The sequence below is a fragment of the Amblyomma americanum genome, chromosome 7, assembly GCF_052857255.1.
Source record: "Amblyomma americanum isolate KBUSLIRL-KWMA chromosome 7, ASM5285725v1, whole genome shotgun sequence".
NCBI classification, from domain to species: domain Eukaryota; kingdom Metazoa; phylum Arthropoda; class Arachnida; order Ixodida; family Ixodidae; genus Amblyomma; species Amblyomma americanum.
This window is the reverse complement of record NC_135503.1, coordinates 62493292-62505799: the sequence shown is the minus strand read 5'-3', so window position 1 is coordinate 62505799 and position 12508 is coordinate 62493292. Positions and strand designations below refer to the sequence as shown.

The 12508-nt window shown below is 47.7% G+C and overlaps 1 protein-coding gene across 1 annotated transcript in view; it reads left to right on the top strand.

Moving 5' to 3' along the window:
* The window catches only part of LOC144097734 (uncharacterized), a 38211-nt gene extending 28455 nt beyond the window's left edge, over nt 1-9756 (top strand). Inside the window, exons 6-11 of the mRNA XM_077630372.1 lie at nt 3219-3305; nt 4826-5010; nt 8752-8861; nt 8941-9100; nt 9224-9360; nt 9471-9756. Coding sequence (XP_077486498.1) covers nt 3219-3305; nt 4826-5010; nt 8752-8861; nt 8941-9100; nt 9224-9360; nt 9471-9756 — 965 coding nt within the window. The remainder of the gene's footprint in view (nt 1-3218; nt 3306-4825; nt 5011-8751; nt 8862-8940; nt 9101-9223; nt 9361-9470) is intronic.
* Nucleotides 9757-12508: the final 2752 nt, after the last annotated feature.

Below are 12508 nucleotides of genomic sequence, written 5' to 3'. Positions count from 1 at the left end.
GGAATAATGTAAAAAAAGTGTTATAAAGAGCGTCTTCCCCTCTACTTGGAATGCGTTGCTTCATGACGGTGGTTTAAAACTTTGCATTGCATGTGCACCGCTAAGCGTGCAACACATGTAATATTCTGTTAAAACATGATCGACGTTCCCCCTTTTCGACTTCTCCAATACGAAGCCTAGGTCCCTTTGTGGATTCTCTTTTATTGGAATGCACTGTTCTTGAGTTCTTATTCATTCCTGTGCATTCGCTTTAGCATTGCTGCTCATATGTGCTGGTTTCACAGTATACAACCTATTTTAACGGTTATTGAGCTTTGTGTAAACTTTTCTGCGTTAGGTCTCACTCCTGCATGGTTATGATATTCAGTGCACAAGAAATGAAGTCATGTTCCTCCCGGCAGTGGCACAACAAAGCATAGGAATTCGGAGTCACCTGCATCGTATACCTACTGGCGCGTTTTTACCCTTAAGACATGTGATAAGGGACTATAAGACAACAGTGTATCTAGCACGAGGGGTGCCTTGGGGTGAGCACAGCGCTTACCAATGATGTTGCCTGGAGAGAATTTCGTCTAGTGCGGAAATACAATCACGAAATTCAGGATGCGGGATTTAGCATTCGACATATCTCTGAACCCTACTACCTCTCTGATGTGCGCCATCATAAGCGAAGCAGTAGCTACCACGGCCTGCATCCGCGCACAGTTGCCAAGAGGAACCCTTCTTCCTTCACCCAGGCGTCCGATGGCATCGCATACGCATTTTTTTAGCAGTATCAGGTTCGGTATATACCGAAATACCGATATCTGCACTCTAACTGCACAAAGGTGAAAACAGCACTCTGTAACTATTAAGATGCTGTGAATTTCAGTGCCAGCTGGTGACTATGCGCTTTACTGTGCTGTTCCGGATGAATGAAGCTGTTAAGCGGATGGCTAGCATTCAAATTCGTAAACTCACTGAGCCTCTTTCGCACACTGAGCCGGTAATCTGGATCACGTTCGGGCAAAATTGACGATCGAACACCCGAGTGACACCATCGTGGTTCGCCTGTCTCTAGCTAGCGACGTCTGGAGACATCGCTAGCTGTCCCGTCAGGATTACCTCGCCGGTGACGCTCTTGCGCCGCTTATTCACATGCTCCTCACTTCCGCTTACCTCCATAGCGATGGTTACGACATTCTACCGAGTACTGCTTCGGGCGACCAATCTCTGCCGCGGTAGCGGAATATCGCCTAAATCTCCGCATTCCTCCCATTCCCAAACGGATGCACCCGGAACACCACGCCGAGAGACGGGCCGACCGGGCTCGTCAGTTCGAGAAACGCTTCAGCGGACGTCCGGACGTCACGTATACGGACGCCTCTTACCATCCATCGAGGCCAGCGATGGTGGCGGTAGCTCTCGCCCCTCACCGCAGCTGGTACACAGCCTGCAGCATTCGCAATGCAGAAACAGTCACCGCAGCTGAGGAGGTTGCCATTGCGCTCGCGCTAGCCGACCCTAATACCAAAGTCGTCATCAGTGACTCTCAACAGGCTATTCGCAATTACGATGCTGGCCGTATCTCTTGCCAGGCGTTACACATTCTACGTTCTACAGCACCCTCTTCCACATCTCGCTTACTTCTTTGGGCTCCAGCCCACGAGTCGCTCAGCGGAAACGCCCAGGCACACACTCTCGCTCGAGATCTCAGCTGCCGAGCCGAGAGTATGATCAGCCACCCTGCTTCCGCTGACACTAATATCCCACGCGCTTCTCTACTCACCACTTACACGGACATACTCCAGCACTACCGACTCCAAAGGTGCACATATCCTCCCGCACACCGCGATCTAACAAGACGCGAGGCCGTCCAATGGCGCAAACTACAAACTGGCAGCTTCCCACACCCCCTCTTATACAGCAGGATCTTTCCGGAACAGATAGCCCCCATGTGTAAACACTGCTCAACTCCGGCCACACTCATACACATGGTGTGGACTTGTACACATTACAACACAGACAACGCAAACACCCCAGAGACGTGGGAGTATCTCCTGTGTACTTCCAAGCCAGCAGACCAACGCTGGCTTATCCAGCGCGCGGTGGAGGCCGCGGCATCCCAAAGGATCCCCGCCGACCTCCTCTAAGTCAGCGCAACCTGTCCTTTGACTGGTCCCCTGTTTTTGGGCGCAATAAAAGAGTTTACCTACCTACCGGGCTATTGAGTGAAGGCACGCTCACGAGCCGCGCGCCACGAGCGACGCACCACACACGCCGTCAATCTGTGACGTCAGAGTAAATACAACACCCTAACGTTATGAAACGGTTTCTTACTAACCAGACAGTGGAAAGCGTTTAACCAGCTATGCATTTGATCAGCCAGAGGCACAGACAACAAGATTGAAGAGAAACGCGTTTATATCAGAGCAGGCTGGAGCATACCTGCAATCACGGTAGTTTCTTTCTGAATCGAAAAAGCCTCCAGCATGATTTCAGCAGATTTTCTACAATTAAGGACAGTTTGCAGGACTTGGTACAATGAAAACTGGACGATAAACCAGTGGCGGACAAAGAAAGAAAAGATCGATTTCTCCGTGCTTCATTCACATACGCCGCACGCCATATAGAATAGTGCAGTACTGAAGTCGGGCTACAGCTCCGACAGGCGCATTGTACAAACGGCTTGTAACGAAAGTCGATTCCCGTCCCCCTCCTGGCTAACACTTCCCAATCAGCCGCTCTCACTTCTATGGCATATCCAACAGCCTTTCTCCCATGTACACGCCCTTGAGACTGCCAGCATAGCCAGCCATCTCTGCAAGTCAAGCTGGTCGCTTCCCTCATATCCCTCACGGATTGCCACACACCTCCTGACGACGCGGGCCCGCTATATTGATGGAAAGCCATTAGAATCCAAATCCTTCACATGTCACTGTCTCGTTGAAAGCGTTGAAATAAGCAAATAGCTTGTTTTCGTCCAGGGTTCTTGAGAAAATCATTTTATTGCTTTTTTCCTTACTGCACTTCCGACAAAGAAACAAGTGGACATGACCCCATTAGTTTTCCGGGAAGCTATAGTGCTCACATAGGCTAGATTGGCTTTTATATGCAGAGTGGTCTACTATGAATGTGTTCACTCACAGAGCTCAAGAGGTGGCTCAGAGTTTCTGTAAGACGACCTAGAGTGTTAAATTTATGTTTTTCGCATTACCTTTCTTTCCCTTCGCCAAAAGGTCACTTTGGTTGTGTTTACATCGCTACCTTGAAGGTGGGAGGGAGAGACGAAGACCAGGAAGTTGCTGTGAAAACTCTCCGCAACAGTGCGTATATATAATAGTTCACTTTTCTTACCTATATGTCGAGTAGTGAAATTAATGTTGGAAGTCATTCCAAATATTTGGCTCAGACTTTAAGACCTGGTTTAGCCCAACGTTCAGGGCAGTTTGGAATCATAGTGAACAAATGCTCTAATTTTTAAAGTGAGGGACGTTTAACGATTACTAAGAATGACGTATTCAGTGTTCAACAGCATATAAAAGATGTCGCTTTCCTTGTTTTGTAATCTTTTTTTGCAAAATTAAGAACAATTAAGCACTACAGTACATTTATGTTTGCTCATGGTAAATAAGTTATGAAAAGAGTGCATTTTGTTTTCCTGTGGCCTGCAGATTTACATTTCTGTGGCGTCTTAAGAAATTCTAACTTATTATAACTTTTATTTGCTGTACGAACCACAAGAAGACCTCTCAACTAGTGTTCTGAGAACTCAGCATGGCGGTCGTTATTATTATGCATTTATTATGCTCGTGTTAAACGGTTCACAATTTTTGTGTTTTAGTTCAATCTATTTCAGCTCTTTAATTTTTCTTACAAGCTCCTTAAATATTTGAGGGCATTGCAAAAAATAAGGCGTGATTTTCCTTGCGCGTAGATCCTCGGCAGCTTCTTAAGCGTTTCACATGACGTAACGAGGCTGGCACACTAATGCAGTCGGTGCCCGTTTCTCGGCAAGCGTTGTAATAAGCAACAAACCGTTGCACGTGCTGTGCACGGCCAAACAACTAGAACTTTCTGATCTACCGACTAAGCACTATGTGAAGCACCGCGACTCCACCTCAGCGTTTTTCCTTTCTCGTGACATAAGACTCATCATAATGCTCGAGCTGCAAGTTTGACTGTATGGTGGCACCCGTGTACCCTACGCACTCTGTGGTCCACACTAGGGGAGAAAATCTGAGGGGTGGTGATCCATTCGTACTTAAACAGCAGAAGCAATGCGCAGTGTAGTTGAACTTTGTAACATCCTTTGCTTGAACTTTTCTCACCTTGCAAAGAGGCGCTTGCTGTACGCTATGTATATTTTTGCATATACAACTGCGGTGTAGTGCTTTCAGAGTGATAGCAGAGCAAGCGGAACCAAAGACGTGCCAGAAGTCTGTACCTACCACCTGGAAGACTGTATTAATGCGTTCGCATTAGAATGCTTATACGAACGAGAACCCGATGGTCCCCGTCTTTGGGTGACCACCCCCCGAGAAAGCAGGAATAAGACTTACCATATACTTATGGCCTCAAGCGATTTTCGAACGAGCTTCGCTGGCCGCTGCTTTTGTCCAATCTGCCATCGGCGCAGCCTTTCCACCCGCATGTTATACTGCCAGCCTATCAGGCTGCTTTGGATATCGTCGTCTTTATAAGCCTGCATCCATGCCTATAGTGCTGTGGGACTACATTTTACATCTGCATGAAAACTTCATTTCTGTTTCTTTCAAAAGAGGTGCTAATTCACCTGGAATACCCTATAGTCTTACCTTTCTCCGTCTCTCTAACGACTCTGCAGACTCTCGTGGTGGTGAACTCGATAGCCGGTCGTTCCTCGAGGAAGCGCTCATCATGAAGGACTTCCGCCACACCAACGTGCTTCCCCTCATTGGCTTGACCATGGACAAGAGAGACGGCCTCATGGTGATCACACCATACATGAAGCACGGGGACCTGCTCTCCTACATACGGGACGAGCAGAACGTAAGCTCACCCTTGAGGCTAGAATTCTTCGGTACCAAGCAGTTCGCGCTATTCGGTGATGAGACCATATGCCGATAAAAGCAGAGGGCACGCTGGATCACTGAGTGCATTTAGGGCCTCCCTGGATCGTGACAGTACCCATCTGCTCAGCCATCACCTCTTCTATTTTCAGTAGCTGTCATATTACCAAAAAATGATGGATGAAGCCTTTTAATGCATGCCCCTCTCTGCCGTCCTTCCCTCATCTTCTAGCTTAGGTTGGCCATGAAGGGTAGCGCGGAGGCTGTGTGCAAACGCCGCGCGATGACGCAGCCTGGGATCCCTAGCATAAGACTCCATGCCAGTGCGTGCGTCCCAGATCGGGGATAACCTTAGCAATAGGCATATCCGCGGTGCTCGTTTGTAACACGGATGACCTGACAAACACCCGCCCAACTACGTCGCGTCTCTGAGGTTAATAGGAAGCACTGTGAGGCGCCGCTGATTTAGTGAAGTATAGTGTGGGCGCCCGCCGCAGCTCTCCAAATCACGGAAGAACTCTGAACAAAGGCATACGTGCTGCTGCCATTGTAAAGCAGATGATTTGACAGGCATAAACAGTGCAGAAAACACTTTTCAAACCATGCAAACTATGCTACCATGCACGGACACTTTGAACCTCCAGGGATCTCTACATAAAGCGCGCCAGAAGTTTTAAAGCATGCATGGCTCCCATTCTCGGCAAATTAAGGGGAACATCGCCCGTAAACTGAGGGAAACTGAAGCCTACATGGGGGCCGAGCCTGACGCGCGCGGCACATGAGAGCGAACCTGAAGCCGTACATATTCGAAATATTCCGACACTTCCGGTCTTAATGGCGTCCAGCAAAAAAAAAAAGAAAACAGCCCCAACGGCATTCGAACCGCCGGTGGAGCGAACAGAGAAGGTTCGTTTCCCCGATGCCTTAGACAACTCGATCGGGCGTATTTTTTTATTGCTTGAGTTGGCATCAGAACACGACACAAGAGTAAAAGATCATGCTTGCCATGCGCCCTGGCAGGCAACCGTGTCAATTGGACTTTCAATAGAACACGCTGGTCTATCAGACTCAAGACCTCAGCGAGACTCTTGCTAATTCAGACTTCCCGCAGCGCGAAAGGCTGCGGTGATGGCCGAGCAGTTTCCAGCAGCAGGTGTAAAGTGCACGCACTATAGATGTATAAAAGGTGAAAATTTGCTGTTCTCGGACTATCTGTAGGTGCGAACAATGCAGTATATAGTTTTTTTTTATGTCGCCGAATAGGGTATAAACCTCAACCCTTATTCTATTACAAAGTTTTGTGGTAGTTGCGCGGCGCCTATACATACAATTCTATGCGATGGTGGCACACCTTGCCCCTGTGGGCTATGTAACATATGCGGACAATCTAGTATACAAAAAACTTTCAGCAGAAACTGAGGCCTGCGGTCTACGCACAGGGTGCGCGGATGTATAAAGAAAACTATGGCATATACAGAATTGCCTATCACTGCAACTAGAACTGCAACCTCTCGCGCTGCAGTTTGTAAATGATAGTTTTTTGCGAGGTGCGTTGTCTGTTGCCGCCTTCATTATCATGCGTGCGTTCGTTCCGCGCCTCGAAAGCGGCGAGCGCTATAAATGGCACTTCAAACAGTTAAAATGAATGTAACAACAGACGTTGGAAGGTCGTTCCTGTCTTCAAAAAAGGTAACCGTTCATGCCCCACCAACTACAGACCAATATCTATCACAAGTGTTTGTTCAAAAATCATGGAGCATATTATTTATTCCCAGGTTGCATCTTTCCTTTCATCGGTCAACTTTTTTCACCCCAATCAGCATGGCTTCCGTCAAGGTCACTCTTGTGAATCACAGCTTGCTCTTTTCCTTCATGACATTCACACCAACCTTGACCTTAATACACCCACTGACGCATTTTTTTTAGATTTCGAGAAAGCATTCGACAAAGTATCGTATCGTCACCTGCTACTCAAACTGTCATGCCGTAATTTAGACTCTTGTGTGCTCACCTGGATCAGCAGTTTTCTAACCAATCGTCTCCAGTTTGTTGTCGCCAACTCCCATTCATCCGCTCTCTCCCATGTCCGGTCGGGTGTTCCTCAAGGTACTGTTTTAGGCCCCTTTCTTTTCCTAATTTATATTAATGACCTGCCAAATAACATGTCATCGAACATACGCCTGTTTGCCGACGATTGTGTGATTTACCGCTCCATAAATAACCAATCAGATGTTGCCGTCCTACAGAACGACCTCGTTAAAGTGCAAGAGTGGTGCGATACCTGGCTCATGAAAATAAATGTCAATAAAACCGTTTTAGTCTCTTTTCACCGCCGACGTAACTACTCACCTCCCAACTACCTCCTTTACGGTTGTCCCATAACTCAAACCGACAATATTAAGTACCTAGGTGTCCATATCTCCAGTGACCTATCCTGGCACAGTCATGTTACTAATATAGCTAACTCAGCCAATCGCGTCCTTGGCTACTTACGGCGTAACGTTTCCTTAGCACCCCCTTCCGTCAAACTAATTGCCTATATATCCCTTGTCCGACCTAAACTAGAGTACGCCAGTTCTATATTCGATCCTCACCAAACCAACCTGTCGAATTTACTGGAATCTATTCAAAATCGCGCTTCGCGATTTATTCTTTCAGAGTACTCATATCGCGCTAGTGTAACTGGACTAAAATCTCGACTTGAACTTCGTACCCTAGCATCCCGTCGTCAACTAGCTCGCCTTTCTCTTTATCATACATTTTTTCACAGCTTGCCACCGAACAACGCACTCATCCGCCCAGCCCATCGTTTATCCCGTCACAGCCATCTCAAAGCAGTCTACCCCCAGCGCGCCCATACCACAACGTTCCAAAAATCATTTTTCCTCCGTACTGCCCTGGACTGGAACGACCTTCCCGGCCATATCGCTTCCCTTGAAGATCTTCAACAATTCAAGACTGCCATCGAAAATCTTTTTTTTTTGTCATAACTGCCGTACTCCCCGCCCACCCCTCATGTAATACCCCTTAAATGGGGCCTTTGAGGACTTAATAAATGAAATGAAATGAAATGAAATGAAACGTGCTTCCCAGCACGACATGTGTAGCTCCCCACGTGACCCGCGCCGGCGACTTGCTGAAGAAGAGGCGATGGCCATAGCACATATTTCAGGTCAGGGCCACGGTTGCCTGTACGACTGCAGTCAAGTGCGCACGCTGCGTCGACGTGGCGGTCGACGGAGCGGCGGAGCCGGAGTCCGGGGCCGAAGCAAAGGTCCCAGTGAGATGCATAGCGCGTGTAGCCACCGCCTCTTCAACACTGCGGCGCTGGTAAGGGGGTCGGTACACATCAAAAGTGGCGAAAGAAGCCGAGCGCGCTTGCCGGCTTAGATAATTGAAGACGGAGACATCTAAAGACTCGAGTGCGAACTTATGAGTCCTCTTAGAATTCGCCACGCCTTTCGTACATCTACTGTCTAGGGCGAGATAGACTGTCGATATATTTATGAGACCCACAGCCTAAATAATTGATTATTTTCCTACGTGTAACCCGATCTTCACTACATGTAATGGCCTGCAGAGCAATTCGGCGCTAAATGAAAACGTTTTATGAATCACAACAATTTCACAATATCTATTCACTCGCAACGTGACAGGTTTAGATTAGCCTTCAAAGCTCATTTTAATTAAAACCCGTATATTTGCATTCGCTATTCTCCAGCACCCAACTGTGAAACAACTGATAATATTTGGCATCCACGTGGCTGAAGGCATGAAGTACTTGTCCGACATAAGGTTCGTGCACAGAGACCTTGCGGCTCGCAACTGCATGTGAGTAGAGCGATATTTTCGTACGGATTGATGCGGTTGGTGTCACACGCAATGCATTCAATTATCGAACTGATTACAGGTTGAGCGAAGATTTCGTCGTACGTGTGGCCGACTTTGGTCTGTCACGAGACATCTACGAGAAGGATTACTACAGTAGTGATAACAAGACCAAGCTTCCGGTAAAATGGATGGCTCCAGAGAGCTTGGAGAAAGGCATCTACAGCTACAAGTCGGATGTTGTAAGTCGTGCACGCGATGCAGAATACTGACAGCTTCATTAACGATTTAGAGCAAACGCATGATTTTTTTACTTAGTTTTATGGAGTGGTGTTAATTAAGTTTGCGATGTTGTTTTTTCTCAGTGGTCGTACGGTGTCTTGCTCTGGGAGCTGATAACTCGCGGTGTGACGCCCTATCCGGATGTGGACCATTTTGAAATCGTCGACTTCCTGAAGCAAGGGCGTCGAATGCAGCGACCAGATTTCTGCCCAAGAGAGCTGTTAGTATTCTTCCGTGTTTTTTTTTGTTATGGAAAACGTTCAACCCTGATGCCCTGTTTTATAGCATATCGGCCCACTCTTCCCTAACTGCTCCTTTCCTTAAACCCAGGTACAGAATCATGCTCCAGTGTTGGCACAACGACCCCAAAATGCGGCCTCCGTTCAAGAAGCTCGTCACAGAAGTAGCGAGAGTAATTGTCATCCTTGAGACGAGAGAAGGAGAAAAGAGAGCCAATTTGGACGTCGATTATGTCAGCAGGAAACATCTGGATCTCACCAAAGCTGCCGAGCCATCCGTCATATCATACCCTCTTTCAGTCAGTTCCATTGCTGATGGAGGCAGCATTGAGCTTCCTCAGTTTGACAAAACATCTTATGAGCTAATTAACTCGTAAGAAACATACATCGCTTTAACGCAAAACGAAGATAAGGCCTACTGTTATGACAGTTGGTCTTTGAATCAGCTCCCGATTCTGTGAGGAGCCTGCGTAACCTCGTCCTTCTTGTTTAGCGTGTTCGAAACATAAAATATGAGCTAATAATATGCGACCAGAGTGTGATAACTTGTACATATGTGCATAGTTCTGAAAGCATAGTTAGGATCTTAAGTCCCAACTATTGCTACTAATGATTGCTACACACAGTATATATATACAATATTAAACAAAATGAACAGGGTCGAGAAGGGGCGCTCAGCCCACTAGCCAGCGTTTCGACAAGAGTACTTGTCCTCTTCTGGCCCAGCCGAAGACAAGTGCTCTTTGGAGACAGCTAGTGAACTGAGCCTCCCCTCCTGACTCGTACTTTTCGAGTCATTTGATGCTTTTCGAATGTTTAAGCATCCAAAAAGTTTATTTAAAGTCCACGTTACGTATATTTTCAGTATAATCTCTAAACAGTGTAAACGCTATTGTGCACGCGATAACGTATACAGTGAAATGCACTTTGAAGATATTCATGATGATTTCCTCGTAAACTGTTACCGGTCTCGTAGTTTAGGAAGACAATTGTAGGTGCATGAAGGCTTCCTGCGACAAAGCAATGCACCTGAAAGCTGTTTCTGAAGCGGAAGTTGTATTAACATAAATGCAACTCAATAACGGTGCCTACCTTAATGTCGTTGGCATATATATATCCTGTGAAATCTGTTCCCTAAACCATCGCTCGCTTGCTAGCTAATGCTTTCTTAAATTAATGCTTCCCCGCCAGACTGCATTTTACAAAGGGTGGCAGAAACTCAGCAAATTCCAGGCCAATATCAATCATGTCTGTCTCTTTTATAAAAAAATAACAGAAAAAAGCTCCATATTTAATGCACATATAAATGCAAATAAGTTTCATAGCCTCGGACCCAGGTGGTCGAAATTTCCGGAGCCCTTCACTACGGCGTCCCTCACTACCTGAGTCGCTTTGGGACGTTAAATCCCCATAAACCGTAAACCAAACCTTAGCCTCGGTATGTATTGGTAAAGGAAAAATCTCTCTGCAGAGCTTGCCCCTGCTTAAATATTATGAAGAAATCTTTAATAACGCTACGAGTGAAGGTCTTCACTACGGACGGGGTCCAGTCAGAGGTCCTGTGCCGCATGAAAGTCGCTTCAGAGCCCAGCGGGACGGAGACCCGCGATCGTCGTTCTCTTTCGCGTGCGCATAGCAATTCGACGTCGTCGCGGCTGTAACACTTTCCCCTTGCGTAGCCGAATACCACGGGTCGAGTCGTGGAGTCTCACGTGAGTGGCACGACTTCAGACGTGAGATTAGGTTTTTGTTTAATGGCGACCAGTTGCGCTGAGAAGTGCAGTCTCGTACGTCACGCCACTGAGTCGGGTAATAAAAGCACTAGGCACAACATAGTGCGCAAACAGCTGCTAGTGAAGGCCTCGGCACCTGAGCGGCCGCTAAAGCCAGACCACATCACCTGGAGCGTACGTGACGTGCCGACGGCGCTCATCATAGCCTGCGTTCTTGCGAAGCTATTAGCGGGCGTTACGCCAAGCTTTTCTGGCAAGCCACGTGCTCTAAGCAGCGCAGGGGTCATCGCTGGAGAAAAAGGCAAGATGGTGTCCAGGGTGTGCATGGAGGACGCGCACATGGGAAAGGAAGGCAATACTCCGTCTTCCCATGGGGCGCAGGGCTCATAGCGTAAGTGATAAAGGCAGTATTGTGTCCCAGTTGTGATACCAGGCCACATACACCGAAAGCATGGTGGTTAGAGCTCTGTTTATCTGTTTAGTCAAACCGTTTGTTTGTGGGTTGATAGGCGTGGACTGGCGAAAAGCTGTAGTGCGTAGACGCAGGAACGCCTCCACGACATCTGCTGTGAACTGAGGGCCTCGATCACTTTTTATAACTCGCGGCGGTCCATGGCGTATGCGGAGTAACTCTTGGTACGCAGTAGCCGATCGAAGAGTCGCCGTTTCGCAGTAACAGGTAAGATAATCGGACAGATGACGATCCAGCGATTTCCATCGGAAGACTTCGAAAGCATCTCGGCGGACTTGCTCGAGAGAAGCGCTGGGAGGCGTGCACAGGGTGCAGCAGACCATGCTGGAACGGATGTAGGGCGTTTGTGGCGCAGACGCCGCTGCCAGCAACTGGCCATGGACTGTTCAGTCATGGAACGCATTTCCATGATCTAAAACCATTCTTACGCACGGCGGAAAGTGAGCACCGATCTGGGACGACCAGAGTTAGGGCAGTCGTGCAGTACGCATAAAACATATGAGCAAAGGCTCTTCGGAACTACAAGCAGAAATCGTGAGCCCATAGCGGAGTAGCTCTTTTCCCACGGAAGGCCGTCGCGTACACAAAAACGGCCAGAAGCCCCAGAAGGTGTTTTACACCCAGGTATTTTTCTTGCTCTAATAAGATAACGTCCACAAACTCCGGAATGAGGATCAAACAGTAATTGTCGAAATTCTCGGCGTTACACTCAATGTGGCAAGCGGCAGCCGCGAAAGTTGGTCTGCGTCGGTATTCCTTCGCCATTGTTGCAGACAACAGCAGAGTTATACTGTAAGCGGAGGGCCCAGAGCGCTAGACAATCACACCTGCATCTCGAAGGTTGACATCTAGTAGATAGAGTGATGGCCGGCGAGTATGGTTGGAGGGCGTCCATAAAAGCATAAAATTATGAGCGAACTACTG